An 18,398-nucleotide genomic window follows, 5' to 3' on the forward strand; every position below is an offset into this window, starting at 1 on the left:
ACAGGTTGTATATATGTTGTATATATGTTGTACATATGTTGTACACAGGTTGTGTATATGTTGTATATGAGTTGTATACAGGTTGTATATGTGTTGTATATGTGTTGTATATATTTTGTACACAGGTTGTATACAGGTTGTATATATGTTGTATATATGTTGTACATATGTTGTACACAGGTTGTGTATATGTTGTATATGAGTTGTATACAGGTTGTATATGTGTTGTATACAGGTTGTATATATGTTGTGTATATGTTGTATACAGGTTGTATATATGTTGTGTTTATGTTGTATACAGGTTGTATATATGTTGTATATATGTTGTATATATGTTGTACATATGTTGTACACAGGTTGTGTATATGTTGTATATGAGTTGTATACAGGTTGTATATGTGTTGTACACAGGTTGTATATATGTTGTATATATGTTGTACATATGTTGTACATAGGTTGTGTATATGTTGTATATGAGTTGTATACAGGTTGTATATATGTTGTGTATATGTTGTATACAGGTTGTATATATGTTGTGTTTATGTTGTATACAGGTTGTATATATGTTGTATATATGTTGTATATATGTTGTACATATGTTGTACACAGGTTGTGTATATGTTGTATACAGGTTGTATATATGTTGTGTATATGTTGTATACAGGTTGTATACATGTTGTGTTTATGTTGTATACAGGTTGTATATATGTTGTGTTTATGTTGTATATATGTTGTATTTATGTTGTATAAATGTTGTATATGCGTTCGAGTGGCACCTGGTGTGGTCGTTGGAGCCGGAGCAGAGGATGTGACCCAGCGGGTGCCAGGCCAGACTCCAGATCATCCCCTCATGAGCCATCTCCATCCCTCCAACCTCCTTCTCCACTCTGACACAAACAACAACAACAGTAAACAAACCAGCACATTCACAACAACAGGAAGCTGCATTCAGATTCACCAGATTCTGAGGTTTTAGTTTGTGACACTTTAAACATGTTGGAACAGATCTGTGATGTTTCAGTTGAGAGCTGCAGGAACAACAATCACTGATCCAAGTAAATAATCATAAATAAATGTATATTATATACATATATAACATAAATGAGTTAACTCATTTAAAAACACAAGTGTTTTTAGTCAACATCCCTTGAAAACACTAAAATGAACGAGGAGTATTTTATTTGTATAACATCTCCTGCTAATTATTACATGAACACATTTACTGTTATTAACATTTATTTTAAGTTTTGTACATTTCTCTCTTTTAGGGACAATAACAGCAGCCTTGAACCTTGTTAATGAGCGACTGGCAGCATCGTGACTCATTAACACAGTTTCAGGTTCATGATTATTACCCTGTGTGCCAGAAGAGCAGAGAACCATCGGAGCCTCCGCTGGCGAATAGACCCTCGTGGACAGGATGCCACGCCACCGCTGACGACACAAACAGGAAACAAAGATCTGGTTACATCCACCGTCCGACACCTTCGTCAGGTTTTTATTCCACCTGTGTTCCCATTTGTTAATAAACTCATCCTGAACCTATTCTATGATAATCACTCAGATACCTGAGCTTTGATACCAAAACTAACATTTTTATGGCTTCTAATGTTGAGTATAAACCCTTAACATCAGTAAAATACAGAATCCAGACTCACTGGTCTTGTTCAGGCTGCTATGAAGGTTATTTATGAGCAGTCAGAGCTGAGAGAGGAACAGAGAATAACGAATGATCCCTCTGACATTCACCTTCAGACGTTACGGTGTTAAACAGCAGCAGTTAGATGCTGTCGGTGGAACTATAGATGATCACAGAGCATCAGCATGTTTGATACTTTATTGGTTGGTGAACATGTAACATCCTGCCATAATGTGCAATACTGGATCAATATCAACTTCCTGGTTTGATTCATGTCATTGGATAAGTATGTAAGTAGGATTGGAAGATAAATGTTTCATGATGCAGAAGAAGACGAAGAGGAATTAGGAGGAGGAGGAGAAGAAGGAGAAGAAGGAGAAGAAGAAGAAGAAGAAGAAGAAGGAGGAGGAGGAGAAGAAGGAGAAAGAGAAGAAGAAGAAGAAGGAGTAGAAGGAGAAGAAGAAGAAGAAAAAGAAGAAGGAGAAGAAGGAGAAGGAAGAGAAGAAGGAGGAGGAGAAGGGGAAGAAGAGGAAGAAGAAGAAGAAGAAGAAGAAGGAGAAGAAGAAGAGTTTCTTCTTCACTGGTTTTCTGTGGCTGATTCGCTCATCTGTCCTCTGCACATGCCCAGTAGGAGGAGCAGAGATATGCCCTGATCAGAGCTGAACTGCAGGTGCTGACAGGTCACATGACTGACAGGTCACTGATTCCAGGTGAGAGTGAAGTTTCATACTTGTGGACAGGAAGTGCTGCTCAGACTCACCTGTGGCCTCCTTCTTGTGTCCTCTGAACACCTGCAGCTCCTCCTTCAGGTTCCTGATGTCAAACAGTTTACACAGGTGGTCACGTGACGCCGTCAGCAGCCAATTACCGTTCAGGTTCCACTTAACCTCCATCACCGTGTTCTTATGGGCGTGTCTGAGAAGAGACATTTCATGTTTTATTCACAAAGACTTTTTAACAAACATGACGACATTTCAGAAACAGCCAATCAGACAGTTTGACCTGTTGAAACACAAAGGTCAAAGGTCAAAGCATTATGACCAACAGCAGCAACGAGAGAACTATTTTACCATGTGATGACGATCAAAATGATCACAGCTGCAACTCACAATTACCTCCATTATAAGCTCATAATACTTATGTACTTTTACTATAGGAGAATTTTTCATGCAGGACTTTAACTAGTAATGGAATATTTTTACTTGGCTGTATTGGTACTTTTACTGCAGTAAAGTATCTTAGTTCATCTTCCACCTGTCTAGAAACACTTTTAATGTCTTTATTATCTTTATATTGTATTAATGTTTCATTATTATGTTATGTTATGTTATGTTATATGTTATATGTTATATGTTATATGTTATATGTTATGTTATGTTATGTTATGTGAGTGTGTGTTGAACTCACAGTGTTGCCAGACTCTGTCCGGTCTTCGGGTCCCAGAATTTGATTGGCTGTTGACTGTCTTTGCTGCCGGACACGACCAGACCTTTAGTTGGATGCCAGTCGACACACTTTACATCAGCACCGTGACCTGCACACACACACACACACACACGCACATTTAAATAAACAACAATAAAGTTTTAAGATTTTTTTTCAATATTAACCCTAATGATGAAGCTTCCTGTCTGTAGTGGCTCTTCATCATGTTTAATGACATGTTGAATGGCCACATACACTCAGCAGCTTCATGTCAGAATCCTACAGGCGTTGTTTCAGTCAGATTTATAAAGCTGTGTGTTGACATGGTTGTTTTATTATCCATATCAATCAATCATATGACTGTAAACCATCATCAGCTGATAATCAATGATCAGTTTGTAGATCTCATATCTGAACACACTTAAAGGATAACATAAAAATATTAACAGCTAAATTAAAATAATGATCAAATTAATCAAACAAAAGTGATTAATCAATATTAAGTTTGTAAACAGTCGCATTAGATAGAAGAACACTAGCAGTGATTGACTGTGAGGTCCTGGGTCTGACGTCAGTGTGACTGGTTCCCAGTCTGTGTCCATAGATACCAGTTTGTGTGTGTGTATATGGTGGTTTTTGAGTGTACGTGTCCTTTATGGATGCGGCCTCGGGACTGAGACATCACACTGACCTCTGAGGATCCGCTCCTCGTGGCAGCGCAGGAAGTCCCAGATCCGGACGGTGCCGTCGTCTGAGCAGGTGGCGAATTTATTATCTGTCGGAGAAAAACTGCAGAAGGAGAAGAAGAAGAGGAAGAAGAAGAGTCAACATGGTTTCAAACACCTGAGACATGACAACTCTGTTTATTCACCTCTGAAGGTACAAAAAGGTAAAAAAGGTAAATAAAAGTAAATAAAGGGTAAATAAAGATAAATAACAGTAAATAAAGGTAAATAAAGGGCAAATAAAAGTAAATAAAGGTAAATAAAAGTAAATAAAGGGTAAATAAAAGTAAATAAAGGGTAAATAAAAGTAAATAAAGGGTAAATAAAGGTAACAGAGCCTGACTGTCAGGTATCAGAGTCACTGAGTTCCTTATCAATATAAATATATATATATATAATCAATATGAATCCTTTTATTCATTTAACCTGCTGTTAATATCTGCTTTATTCATCTCAGATCTCTCAGACTTTGTTGCTTTGTATTTGTTTTGACTTTAATCTTTTAATTTATAGTAAATGTTGGTTTTTAAGTCGCCACTAAAGTCTCCTGAAAGTCTACAAATGTCGTTTATTGATCAAAGTTTTATGTTTTCAGCTCCACAACGTTCAACATGTTTTAGTTTTTCATCTCATTTTATTGTATTTCAGGCATTTTATTCTCATTTGATTGTGGTTCTGACTTGTTTGAACCATATTTCCTTTGTAACACTCTTATATTAATAAAGTTTATTAGTATTATTGTGTTTAATTACCTGAGAAACGTAACAGACGTGAATCTGATGGTAGAAATATTGATCAGATGGATCTTTTCTGTCCTCTGCTGTTTTTATTATAATAATTATTGATCAGGTGGCAGGTGAACTGTGAGCAGCTCAGACAGAAACTAAACACTGCAGATTGATTCACAGCTGAAGAACAATGACAATTACAGCAAAACATGAAAGAAAAATCTGATTTTTGGACACATTCATAAAGTATATTAGTTAAATTGAACCTCAGACATTTGAAAGACTTTAAACTCTAATGAAGCTTCTGTTTGAGAGTTCAGTCTGGATCAATACTAGATCAATACCATCAGACTGAAGCTCATCAGCTGCTGTTAAACTGTTCAAATGTCTCCACCTGCTGGACGTTCACTGGAAACACAAACACACCAAAATAAAAGACTCTGCGTCTGTTTAAACATAGAAAAACAAAACATGTAAATCAGAGAAAATAACTTTTATTCTGATGTTTTCATTATTGATCTGTTTTTATCTGTTTTACAGCTTCAGTTTAGATCTTTTTCGTTTTATGAAAACATGATGTCACAAACAACAAAACTGAAAACATATTAAATGTAAAAATGTTAAATGTATAAAAATGTTAAATGTTAAGTATAAAAAAGGTTCCTGTGTTGTGTTTCTTTATTTTTATGCTATTTTTTATTAATCTCTCTTTATCTTCTTGTTTCTATTTCATTATTTGTCTTTATTATATTTTATTTGTTCTGATAGTTTGTATCCGGCTGCATCACCGTCGTACTTTCACAACATAAAACTTCCATAATTAATTAATTAATTAACTAATTAATTACACAGCGCTCAGCAGCATTAACAAGTTTTACCAGTAATATTATATATATCTATATATTATCAGCCTCCAGTCTTCACTCTGTAACTGGAACAAGAACCACATCTGAACCCTCAACACACTTTTAATGGTAACTGTGGTTTAGACCAGTGGTTCCCAACCTGGGGGTCGGGACCCCACAAGGTGTCACGAGATGAACCAATCTGATCAGATACAGAAAAAAACATTTTTGAAACACAAAATTGTTTTTTTTCCCCTGTATTTTACCTCCTCGAGCCTCATAAAGTTATTCAAATAAAACTGAGTGAGTCTTTCTAGAGCTGTGAGGGTTAATTGATTAATCAATCAGTTGATCAACAGAAGTTAATCAGCAACTATTCTGATAACTGAATAATCATCTCACTCATTTTTTAAGCAAAAATGTAAAAACAGTTTCAGCTCGTCAGATGTGAGGATGAAACTTTAACGGATATTTTTACTGTTTTTCTGACAGTTTGTGGACAAAACGATGAATGAAGACAATAATCAATAATTTAACTGTCAGACATGAAACATGTTGAAGGGATTTTACTGCTGGTTTATTTCTCTCAACACAAACTAAAATGTGGAACAAAATCCCAACATCTCTAGAAATGATTCCTCCTTTTTACAATTTAAACATTAAATATTTCATCTCAAAAATCTTTTTATTCCTTTGAACTAAATAATCTTTATCTAATCAATGAAGAATGTTAATGTTTACGTTGCTCTGCTAAAAATAAATATGGAAATGAAATCAATAAAGTATCTATTAATCTATTTATTAAGTGTATCCATCCACTCACCCTGATGCTGCGTTCAAGTACTATCAGTTATTGGGATGATCAGAGTCACAATAACATTCAGTTAAATCTGATATTCGACTTCAATGATTCATCTGGAAACTATTTTCTCTGTCAATCAATTAAATATTGAAGCTGTAAAATGGTGAAAATCTGAACGTTTTATCAATAAATCTTTGTAAACAGAGTCTGAAAGACTCAACGATTATTTTCTTTAATAAATAATCTAAATTATTTTCTCAATGAGCCATAAATGACAGAAAATAAACATCATGATTTTATAAAGTTCAAACTGCTTCTTTTGTTCCATCAAAACATAAAAATATTCAGTTTTCTGTCAAAGAAGAAAAATCTAAACTCATTTTCTGTTGATTGATCGTTTCTGCCAAAACAACACAATGCTTCACATCGTTAATAATCCTTAATTAATGTGATTTATTGTCTGAGTTTAAACCTTCAATGACTGCAACTGACAAGTATTCAGATACTAAAAGTACTAATACAGCAGTAAAAAATACTCCTGCACGAAAAACAAAGTAAAAGTACATAAGTATTATGAGCTTGATGTAGTTAAAGTATTGCAGTAAAAGTACATAAGTATTATGAGCTTGATGTAGTTAAAGTATTGCAGTAAAAGTACATAAGTATTATGAGCTTGATGTAGTTAAAGTATTGCAGTAAAAGTACATAAGTATTATGAGCTTGATGTAGTTAAAGTATTGCAGTAAAAGTAGTGGTTTGGTCCCTCTGACTGATATATTATTATATATGACATCATTAGATTATTAATAGTGAAGCATCAGTGTTAGAGCAGCATGTTACTGTTGTAGCTGCTGGAGGTGGAGCTAGTTTACACTACTTTATATACAGTTAGCTAGTTTAGTCCAGTGGTTCCCAACCTAGGGGTCGGGCCCCTCCAAAGGGTCAGCAGATAAATCTGAGGGGTGGTGAGATGATTAATGGGAGAGGAAAGAAGAAAAAACAAAGTTCTGATACACAAATCTGTTTTCAGTTTTTGGACTTTTTCTCTAATCTTTGATTTTTGCTGAAATATTGGATCATTTGAACATTTATTGAAATGAAAGCATGTGAGAAGTTTAGAGGGAAAAATCACTATTTGGTGGAGCTGTTAACAACTCATAGACATGTGAAATGTGACCCCGACTACACACTGCTTTTTGTAAGACGTCAAAAGACAAAAAGGTTGGAAACCACTGGTTTCATCTTTAACAATGTGTTGTATTTTAAAAGCTTGTTATATTATCCATTGTGTCAAATCTTCATCTGAAAAGTAACTAAAGCTGTCAAATAAATGTAGTGGAGTAGAAAGTACAATATTTCCCTCTGAAATGCAGAAAGTAGCATCACATGGAAATACTCAAGTAAAGTACAAGTACCTCAACATGGTACTTAAATATAGTACTTGAGTAAATGTACGTAGTTACTTTCCATCTCTGGTTGACAGACGTGTCTTGATGTTTCTCTAAAGTGTTTCTATGATTTCAGATTGAAAACGTTTTGTTTTAGATGTTAGAACAGAATGAATTGTGGGTAGATTAACAGGACAGGAAGTGTCAGAGGAACCAACAGGAAACAAACGACCTGAGTGACGAACTTCAACCAGCACCGACAATGTTGTGACTTGTTTAATTTAAAGTAATTAAATAAAAATAAAGTAATTCATTGTTAGTTGTATAAACAGTATATTAAAAGTTAAAAACTGTTCACAGTATTTACAGTAAAAACACTTTTCACTGTTTTCTGATGTTTTATTGACCAAACGATAATCAGCAGATTAATTAAAAGCTGCGTCCTTCTAAACGAAGGCTGATGTTATTCATCAGTGATTTAGGTTCATCAATATATGTTTTAATTGATCAGGTGATCAGATTGATCTGGTCAAGAATGAGCTGTGAAGGACTGAAAAACTAACTTAAAACCTTAATCAGTAACATCTCATATCTGTAGGGCTGCAAATAACCATCATTTTCATTATTCATCAATCTGATTGATCGATTAGTTGTTTGATCCATCCAGAGTTTCCTAAAGTCCTCAAACGTCTTGTTGTGTCCATAATAAAGAGATTCAGTTTGCTGTCAAACAGCCGTGAGATTCATTATCTTTAAACATTTACAGTCACTATGTTTTATGTTACGACGATTTCAAACAAATCAAAACGGAATAAATAAGCAATAAATATTAAGATCACTATATTATGTTTAATATACAGGTAGTCGCAGTCACATGACAACTCACTTGCCGGTTGTCATAGTAACACAACCCGCTTTCCGGCCTGCAGGTTATTTTCACACACGTCTCATTAACTAAAGAAGAAAAACTACTAATCTGCTTATTGCTGTTTATTATTTAAATTATTTCTACTTCTATCTGCTGTAAATCCCACTAATACACACACACACACACACACACACACACACACACACACACACACACACACACACACACACACACACACAGCTGCTGTGTTCACAGGTGTGTTAATGTGTGTAAACTGATTTGTGTTTAACTTGTGTTGTCTGGATGTTCATACAACAGATTTTCCGACTCAAATGCATCTAAACATTTGAATTTAGGTGAAAGTTCACAGAAGAAGAAACTGGCGACGTAAACTTAAATAATTGCTGGATGTTCCTCAGCAGGCAGAGACTCAAACTAAAGCACACGATGTTAAACAGACGCAGCGTCAGGAGTCCACCGCAAAACCAAACGGATTCAAAGATACAAATGTTAATGAGGCTCCGACAGCCGAGTGGTTAAAACACAAACATCATGACGCCAACGTCCACGGTTTGACTGCAGCTGCAGATGTTTACTATCAGAACACACAAAATATACCAAAACAGTTGTGGAGTTGGACTGTTTTCCCTTTTATTAGTTTCCCCTTGCTTCCACTCTTTGTGCTAAGCTAGGCTAACAGTTTCCCTCTGCTTCCAGTCTTTGTGCTAAGCTAGGCTAACAGTTTCCCTCTGCTTCCAGTCTTTGTGCTAAGCTAGGTTAACTGTTTCCCTCTGCTTCCAGTCTTTGTGCTAAGCTAGGCTAACAGTTTCCCTCTGCTTCCAGTCTTTGTGCTAAGCTAGGTTAACAGTTTCCCTCTGCTTCCAGTCTTTGTGCTAAGCTAGGGTAACAGTTTCCCCCTGCTTCCAGTCTTTGTGCTAAGCTAGGCTAACAGTTTCCCTCTGCTTCCAGTCTTTGTGCTAAGCTAGGCTAACAGTTTCCCTCTGCTTCCAGTCTTTGTGCTAAGCTAGGCTAACAGTTTCCCTCTGCTTCCAGTCTTTGTGCTAAGCTAGGCTAACAGTTTCCCCCTGCTTCCAGTCTTTGTGCTAAGCTAGGCTAACAGTTTCCCTCTGCTTCCAGTCTTTGTGCTAAGCTAGGCTTACAGTTTCCCTCTGCTTCCAGTCTTTGTGCTAAGCTAGGCTTACAGTTTCCCTCTGCTTCCAGTCTTTGTGCTAAGCTAGGTTAACAGTTTCCCTCTGCTTCCAGTCTTTGTGCTAAGCTAGGCTTACAGTTTCCCTCTGCTTCCAGTCTTTATGCTAAGCTAGGTTAACAGTTTCCCTCTGCTTCCAGTCTTTGTGCTAAGCTAGGCTAACAGTTTCCCCCTGCTTCCAGTCTTTGTGCTAAGCTAGGCTAACAGTTTCCCTCTGCTTCCAGTCTTTGTGTTAAGATAGGCTAACAGTTTCCCTCTGCTTCCAGTCTTTGTGCTAAGCTAGGCTAACAGTTTCCCCTTGCTTCCAGTCTTTGTGCTAAGCTAGGCTAACAGTTTCCCTCTGCTTCCAGTCTTTGTGCTAAGCTAGGCTAACAGTTTCCCTCTGCTTCCAGTCTTTGTGCTAAGCTAGGCTAACAGTTTCCCCCAGTTTCCCAGCTTTACTGCTTCACTTTTTAACAAGTAGCACAAAGTTTGTGATCAATAATCAAACGTCAGACTACTTTCATGTGATGGTGGACAAAATAACAGGAACACTGCAAACAGCTGCAGCTCTTTAATCTTAATATTCTGGGTTTGACTGATTCAGAGTAGCTCTTCTCTCTGAAGCATCAAACTCACCATATAAAATATTCTGTTAAAAGTATTTATTGATGCATTTATACGTTTCTGACTTTGTCTCAATTAAAGAGCAATTAGTGAGAAAGTCTATTGATTAATCCTCAGTCTCCTGCTCGCTGTCATCACTTGTTAATGCCGCTGAATTCATCATGAGGTTTTTTTCTTTTGTCAAACGAGTGATTGAGACACAACTCGTTAATAATCAATAACCAGCTGATGGTTCGACAGCGTCTCTGGAGCTGTAACACGCTGTTCAGTTTTATCTTCTAAACAAAAATAACTCCGACTTTAAGACGTTTGATCAGTGTTTGTTGTCTGAGAAACAGAAACTCAACAGTTCTGAAGGTCGACGAGCTGAAAACATCTGATCTGTTCCGATTATGCTGATCAGATTCACATTGATCTGATCAGAAACTACAGAAACACACAGTGAGTGATGCTTCCTCACTCTCAAACTATGTGTGTGTGAATGTTAATCATCTACAGCTGTTATCAATATGTTTCTATTGATCTTTGATCCGGGAAACACTGAGGAGAGATTAAAGCTTTGATAAGAGGTTCATTAGATTTGCAGCTTAAAGAATCAATCAGGAACCGGATCCAAAACAGAACACATCATTCAAAATCAATAGAGGCAGATTAAAGACAGCAGGTGTTCTGTGTGATCAGCTGCATTGATCGCAGGAGGTGACCCTCACCTCTGCTGTAGGGCTGCAACTAACGATTGTCATCAATTTACCTGCCAATTAGTTTTTTGCCATTAATCAATGAATCATCAAAAAATAGTAACAGGTGTTATAATTTCTCAGATTGTTACTGTACTGTCATATGTAAGAAAAGCGGGAACGATTAATCAATAATCAAAACAGTTGTGAATAAATGTTCTTATTTTAATTAATGTTCAATAATTAACTGATTAATTGACTAATCAATGCAGCTCTAGTTGTGTGTTGAGGCCGAAACAAGGAGGAAGAATCAGACGGTGAGATAGATTAAATTACAGCTGCAGTGATCAATTAGTTCATTAATCTGAGAGAAAATCAATCAGATAATCAATTTATTCTATTTATCAGCAGATTAATTAATAATGAAACTAATCGTTAGTTGCATCTCACTGAGCTGCAAACATGTTTTCAATCTGTTGGAAAAGACGTCAGTAAAACAACTCTGATGATTAGTTTCATTAATGATTGATCTGCTCCACTGGCTGATCAATAATCTCGTCTATAACATGTAGGAAATATTGATAATATGTCGATCACGTCTCCAAACATCTCGTATTGATCATCAATCTAAAACTCAAACATTCAGTTTACTGATGAAGCATCAAATCTTCACATCTGCAAACAAAATTCAATCAATTATCAAAACAGATTAATTTTCTGTTGATTGATTGATCGAAACAACTCATCAATATAAACATGATGTGACGACCAGACAGCTGTGTGATGTCATAGTGATGTCATCAGACTACTACCAGGGTGCAGGTGTGTTTACCTGCAGGGAGGCTCTAGTGAAAGACTATCCAGGTGCATTATGGGACATGTAGGCTGCAGTGTCTTTAGTCTCCTGTGAGTCCGTTTTATGAGTTAACAGGAAGTAGTTTCTAGGTCAGGTGATCACGGCTCTGCTTCAGGTGACCAGGACCAGGTGTTGAATTCAAACCTTTATTTAAACATCTACAGCTGCCTGTTGGATGAGGTTCAGAGCGTGTGACTGTGTGCGGGAGCTTCTCTTTATTCACTTTATTGATCCCCTGCTAACACTTTATTGGTTCAAAGTCAAACCCTGGACCTTTATTGATTCATTGGTTCTTATTATCCACCCCACTGGGCCTCGCCAAACCAGTTTAAAAATAAATTATTGATCACTTTATTCAACAAAATCAACCGTTTTCTGTACACAGAAATAAACAGCTCATCAGCCACATCAGGTAGAATATCAACAACAGATCACTGCAGTGTTGCAACAGCACACACGTACATCTGTCATTAATCGACCACAGCAACAACATGTGGCGACGCGTGAAACGGCGCCCCCGCGTGGCCGACAGTAACCAGCAGACACTGGGGTGAACTACAGAAAAGTTTAGATTGGGTATAAACCTGGCTTCTCTAATGGCCTCCTTGTGAGCCTGGAACATCTTGACGTTGTTCATGTTGGACTGCCAGTACTTCACGTAGCCGCCGTGGTCCGCCGTCAGCATCCACATGTCGTTATGAGACCAGGTCATAGCCCGCACCGGACTGTCATGGGCCTGCAGAGAGGAGGAAGAAGAGGAGGAGGGATGTTAGCTTTGATTCTCATATCTTTATTTCATTCACCAGCTGCATCAACACTTAGACTAAAGAAGATAGAAGAAGGATCAGCTGCAGCTAACTGCATCATCCTCTCAACTGCTGTTAGTGTCTCACTGCATCATCCTCTCATCTGCTGTTAGTGTCTCACTGCACCATCCTCTCATCTGCTGTTAGTGTCTCACTGCATCATCCTCTCAACTGCTGCTAGTGTCTCACTGCATCATCCTCTCAACTGCTGTTAGTGTCTCACTGCACCATCCTCTCATCTGCTGTTAGTGTCTCACTGCATCATCCTCTCAACTGCTGCTAGTGTCTCACTGCATCATCCTCTCAACTGCTGTTAGTGTCTCACTGCATCATCCTCTCAACTGCTGTTAGTGTCTCACTGCACCATCCTCTCATCTGCTGCTAGTGTCTCACTGCATCATCCTCTCAACTGCTGCTAGTGTCTCACTGCATCATCCTCTCATCTGCTGTTAGTGTCTCACTGCATCTGCTGTTAGTGTCTCACTGCATCATCCTCTCATCTGCTGTTAGTGTCTCACTGCATCATTCTCAGAGATATTCAGTTTATTATTATCAACATAAAGAGAAAAGTGTTTTTGATAAAAACGTGACTTTCTTGATGAATCACAGATAATTTTTTTTGTCGATTGGACATTGAGTGTCTTTCCTTAAATATACAGAAATATAGAATATAAACATATCAAAAGAGAACTGGGACACTGAAGGCTTTAATCTCTCCTCTCACTTCCAGTTCCAGCTGACAAAAACATAACTAGATTTGTTCACTGGATTACAAAGAAAAGAAAAGAAGTAACCAACGAGCTACTGAGTCAGTGTGTGACTGACAGACCAGAGGACTGTATGTATGAATGATGATGATGATGATGTTCACCTGTAAAATGGTCTCAAAGTTGAAGGTGAGTCCGTTCCACAGAGTGAACTCTCCACTGGAGGCTCCAGTGACCAGACGACGACCTTCAGGAGTCCACTGCAGAGACATGGAGACAAACGTCAACGTCTACAACAAACTGCAAGCTGACAGTTTATCCTCCAGAGAGACAAACCGCTCACTAGTATTTAAAAATGAATTTAAAGGAGTTCCCAGTGTCGGTCGACGCTGTAAACAGGAAGTGATGCGGCGGCAGCTTACCCTGATGACGAACACAGGACACTTGACTTTGTTGGTGGACGTTCGGACGAACTTGGTGGTGACGGCGTTCATCGGGTTGTTCAACATGCCAATCGGAGGAACGAGCTGCAGCAGACAGATAACAGATTATTAGCTATTCAGCTGATCAATCAGCGTCTTATTACTGATCAATATGCTCATTTATTTCACTGTTTGTTTAGAAAATGTCAGAAAGTCGTAAAAAATGCTCCCGAAGCCCAGAGTCCAAAATCTAAAAGAATATTCTGTTTATTATCACAGGGATCAAATAAAATGATTATTTTCTATTGATCAGCTCATCACTGTGGATCATTTCAGAGCTGCAGTTATTGATTATTTATCATCATCAATTAATCTGTCCATCTTTTTCTCAAAATGTCAAAACGGTGAAAAATCCCCAGAATCATCGTCAATTATTCAGTTTATAATGAAAACTGAAATATTCACATGATGGAAGCTGAAACAGTAAAAAAGATTCAACAATTATCAAAACTGTTCACTAATTAATCAATCAACTGATCATTGAACCCTCTTGTTTCCTCACTGCTGATTATGTTTTGTTTTTCAGATGTGATGCAGTCGGATTATTTTAATATCTTGTGGGCGTTTTCTGCCCTCAGCTGAGTCTGTCAGGCTGTGACGACGCCTGACAGACTCAGCTGAGGGCAGAAAACATCAACACATTTCCTGTAAAGACTCATTTCAAACGGACAGTAAACACGTCATCATGTTTTATTAGCTGATATAATAACCATGTTTACATATAGTTTATCGTCATTAAAGTGCAAGGGTCTCTACTCACGTCGTTGTAACATCCTGCGTCCGGCTGGATGGCTCTGAAGTCTCGATGGTCTCGCTGCCACAGACGGTTCTGCAAAGGAAAACAACAACAACAACAACAACAAAGCTGCTGGTCAACATTTTAAACAACGTTAAACAAAGCAAACAGACTAAAGACACTTGTTTTATTCACAGGTTGCTGAACTGAGAACAGACTTTTAAGTTGTATTCTTCTGTTTTATCTCTTATTAGTTTCTTTTTACTTCCAAATTTAACACTTTTTAAATTGTATTTAACTGTCTTTTTACTTGTGCTGCTTTTATATTCTGTCTTGATGCCTTTTATGCTCCATGTAAAGCACTTTGAACCACCTTGTTGTTGAAAGCACTTTATAATACAAATAAACTTGCCTTTAAGTGTGACTTTAAACAATAATGACACATTTACAGATTCTGGATATGTAAATATATATAAATATAAAAGAGGAGAAGATGTTTTAAGGGTTTTTAATGAGGTTGGTTGATTTCTTTTATCCGAGAAGAGGTTTTTCACGTCTTGATGAGTCCAAAAGTTGCTTTATTGTAAGATAATATAATGCACTTACAATGGAAGTGATGGGGGACAAAATCCACAGTCCTCCTTCTGTGCAAAAATGTATTTAAAGTTCATCTGAAACTAATATGAAGCTTCCATTAAATGGTTTCATGACTCTCAGGTGGAAGTGAGGCAGTAGTTTCCACAGTCAAGTGCTCTTAGTGTCCCACAAGGGTCTATACTTGGTTCTCTTTTATTCATCATATGCATAAATAAGATCATCTCTGTCACCCCAAATTGTAATGTACATTTTTATGCAGATGATACTATTCTATATGTCACTGCTCTTCTCTTAAAGGACAAGTTGACAATTTCTTAAATGTGTCTTAAACCAACAGTCAGTCTTCAAATGAACATTAAAGCTGTGTTTCTTGCTGTAATCATTCCTTCTGTTCATACTGACCATTAGAAGATCCCTTCATAATGACCTTACAATGGAAGTGAAGGAGGACTAAATCCACAGTCCTCCTTCTGTGCAAAAATGGATTTAAAAGTTTATGTGAAGCTAATATGAAGCTTCAGCGTCCAAATGAGTCAAATCAAGTAGATATCTTTCAACGTTACAGTCTTTTTAGTTCCAAAGTCCCTCTTTTTGTTACTATACTTCCACCTGCAGCTCAACAGGGAAACACTGTCCGAGGAAACACAAAGAGGGAATTTGATGCTAAAAAGACTGTAAATGTGTCAGATATCCACTTGATATGACTAACTCAGACTGCTGAAGCTGAATAGAAGCTTCACACAGACTTTTAAATGACTGTGTGGACACACTGTGGATTTTGGCCTCCATCACTTCCATTGAAAACACATTTGAAGGATCTTTTAATGTCCAGTATGAACAGGAGGAATGATTACAGACACCTGACTGCTGGTTTAACACACACTGGGAACACTGGGAACAATCAGAGAAGATTAAAAAGTAGTCGACAGAAAATTGATCACCAACTATTTTGATCACTGATTGAATGTTTTGATTCTCTGGTTGCAGCTTGTTAATGTGAATATTTTCTCTGCAGACGTCACCAAGAACTAAAACAAGCGTTTTTATGTATTTTCTCACATTTTAAAAATAAAAACTAATAATCGTTAGTTGCAGCTCTGATGTTCATTAATCATCTGAGTAAATAAGGCTGTTATTTCATCTACAGAAGCTGCAGTTGTTGTTGTTGTTGTTGTTATTGACACAGATGCATAAATACCATCAACACGCCGTTTCCTGTACATGAACTGGTGTTAATGAACTGGTATTAATGAACTGGTGTTAATGAACTGGTAGTAATGAACTGGTGTTAATGAACTGGTGTTAATGAACTGCTGTTAATGAACTGCTGTTAATGAACTGCTGTTAATGAACTGGTATTAATGAACTGGTGTTAATGAACTGGTAGTAATGAACTGGTGTTAATGAACTGGTGTTAATGAACTGGTGTTAATGAACTGGTATTAATGAACTGGTGTTAATGAACTGCTGTTAATGAACTGCTGTTAATGAACTGCTGTTAATGAACTGGTGTTAATGAACTGGTGTTAATGAACTGGTGTTAATGAACTGGTAGTAATGAACTGGTAGTAATGAACTGGTAGTAATGAACTGGTGTTAATGAACTGGTAGTAATGAACTGGTGTTAATGAACTGGTGTTAATGAACTGGTGTTAATGAACTGGTGTTAATGAACTGGTGTTAATGAACTGGTATTAATGAACTGGTGTTAATGAACTGGTGTTAATGAACTGGTAGTAATGAACTGGTAGTAATGAACTGGTAGTAATGAACTGGTAGTAATGAACTGGTAGTAATGAACTGCTGTTAATGAACTGCTGTTAATGAACTGGTAGTAATGAACTGGTAGTAATGAACTGGTAGTAATGAACTGGTGTTAATGAACTGGTAGTAATGAACTGGTAGTAATGAACTGGTAGTAATGAACTGGTGTTAATGAACTGGTAGTAATGAACTGGTGTTAATGAACTGGTGTTAATGAACTGGTAGTAATAAACTGGTATTAATAAACTGGTATTAATAAACTGGTCTCGCTGACTCCAGACCAGCGGTTCTCTTCAGTGATGAAATATAAGCCGACAGAATATTTTAGTAAAACATTGATCATGTTGATAATCAGCTGCACTGACTGTGATTTATTTATTTTGGTGTTTATGCAGGTTTTTGTAAAATACCAATCAAAGGCACGTTTATTAAGTTAACATTTATTCATTACTTTGTTTAATTTTATCACTTTTAATTTACATAGAAGTCAACATTTTATTTTGCTCTAATTATTATTATTATTATTATTATTATTATTTTATCCTTAGTCGTGTCGGTTCAGATTGGAGCTACAAACTGATTATTGATTACGTATCTGAACAGCTGATGATGGTTTACAGTCATGTGATCGAGGTGGATTTCTGTCTCAATACGTTAAAAATAAACAAGCGAACAGCGAGCTGCTCAGCGGGGTCTGTTTGATATAAACACCGTCACATCGCAGCCGGGCGGGGCTTCTGGGCTCTGATTGGCTGAGAGAGAAGAACGAGCAAACAGAGGCAGTAAAACTGGCCAATAGGAGCGCAGACAGGTTTGACTGGCAGCAGAATCAACCAATGGAAGGACATGAACTGGTTCTACTGGGTCACTGGTGAAGTTTGTCTGGATTTAAACATTTCATTTTTTAATTAACTGTCGTTTTAATTGATGCATTTGTCAGTGAACATAAACAGACTCTCTGCTGATCATCCTGCTGCCAGATGTTTATGTCAGCAGTAAACAGCTGCTTCAGGTGCAGCACGAGGTCCGTCTGTCAACATAAACCTGCTCTAATGTGACCACTGTCTCCTAGAAATTATATTAATATTCAACTAAACTGCTGAATCACCTTTTCTCTCAACATGATGAGAAAATGTTAATGAACGTGTTTAAGTTGTAAAAACGTTGATGCTGAACAGAAGAAACGTTCAGCGACAACGTAGCTGGTCAGTTCGTTTGTTTTAACCAAAATACTGAATCTTGTAGCACAATACAGCGTTTCCTCATTTTAACACAGCTGTGGTGCTTTATAATTAACTAATGATTCTAGTTTTGTCCCATATCTGTTGCTGTTTGGGTCTAAGTTATGTTTAAAGTTGAGGCTCTAGTGGTAAAAATGTTTTTAATCGCTATATAATCTCTACTTGTAAAGACTCTGGATGACACGTTAGTTTAAGACAACATCAAGTTAACAATCTTCATATTGATTTAACATCTTCTGTTGCAGTGGTGGTAACATTCCTGCTGTGGTGGAAACAGACTGAGGAAGAGGAAGCTCAAC

General features: G+C 37.1%; 1 protein-coding gene across 3 annotated transcripts in view; it reads right to left on the bottom strand.

Moving 5' to 3' along the window:
- wdr33 (WD repeat domain 33) overlaps positions 1-18,398 on the bottom strand; it is a 31,347-nt gene that overhangs the window by 7,525 nt on the left and 5,424 nt on the right. For all 3 annotated transcript variants that reach the window (XM_067606978.1, XM_067606977.1, XM_067606979.1), the window contains exons 3-11: positions 14,522-14,590; positions 13,702-13,806; positions 13,444-13,539; positions 12,351-12,502; positions 3,756-3,853; positions 3,047-3,173; positions 2,400-2,554; positions 1,356-1,434; positions 777-887 (exon numbers count right to left, since the gene is read on the bottom strand). In XM_067606978.1, the coding sequence (XP_067463079.1) occupies positions 777-887; positions 1,356-1,434; positions 2,400-2,554; positions 3,047-3,173; positions 3,756-3,853; positions 12,351-12,502; positions 13,444-13,539; positions 13,702-13,806; positions 14,522-14,590 (992 nt within the window). The remainder of the gene's footprint in view (positions 1-776; positions 888-1,355; positions 1,435-2,399; positions 2,555-3,046; positions 3,174-3,755; positions 3,854-12,350; positions 12,503-13,443; positions 13,540-13,701; positions 13,807-14,521; positions 14,591-18,398) is intronic.

This window comes from Thunnus thynnus, chromosome 12 (genome assembly GCF_963924715.1).
Source record: "Thunnus thynnus chromosome 12, fThuThy2.1, whole genome shotgun sequence".
Lineage (NCBI taxonomy): Eukaryota > Metazoa > Chordata > Actinopteri > Scombriformes > Scombridae > Thunnus > Thunnus thynnus.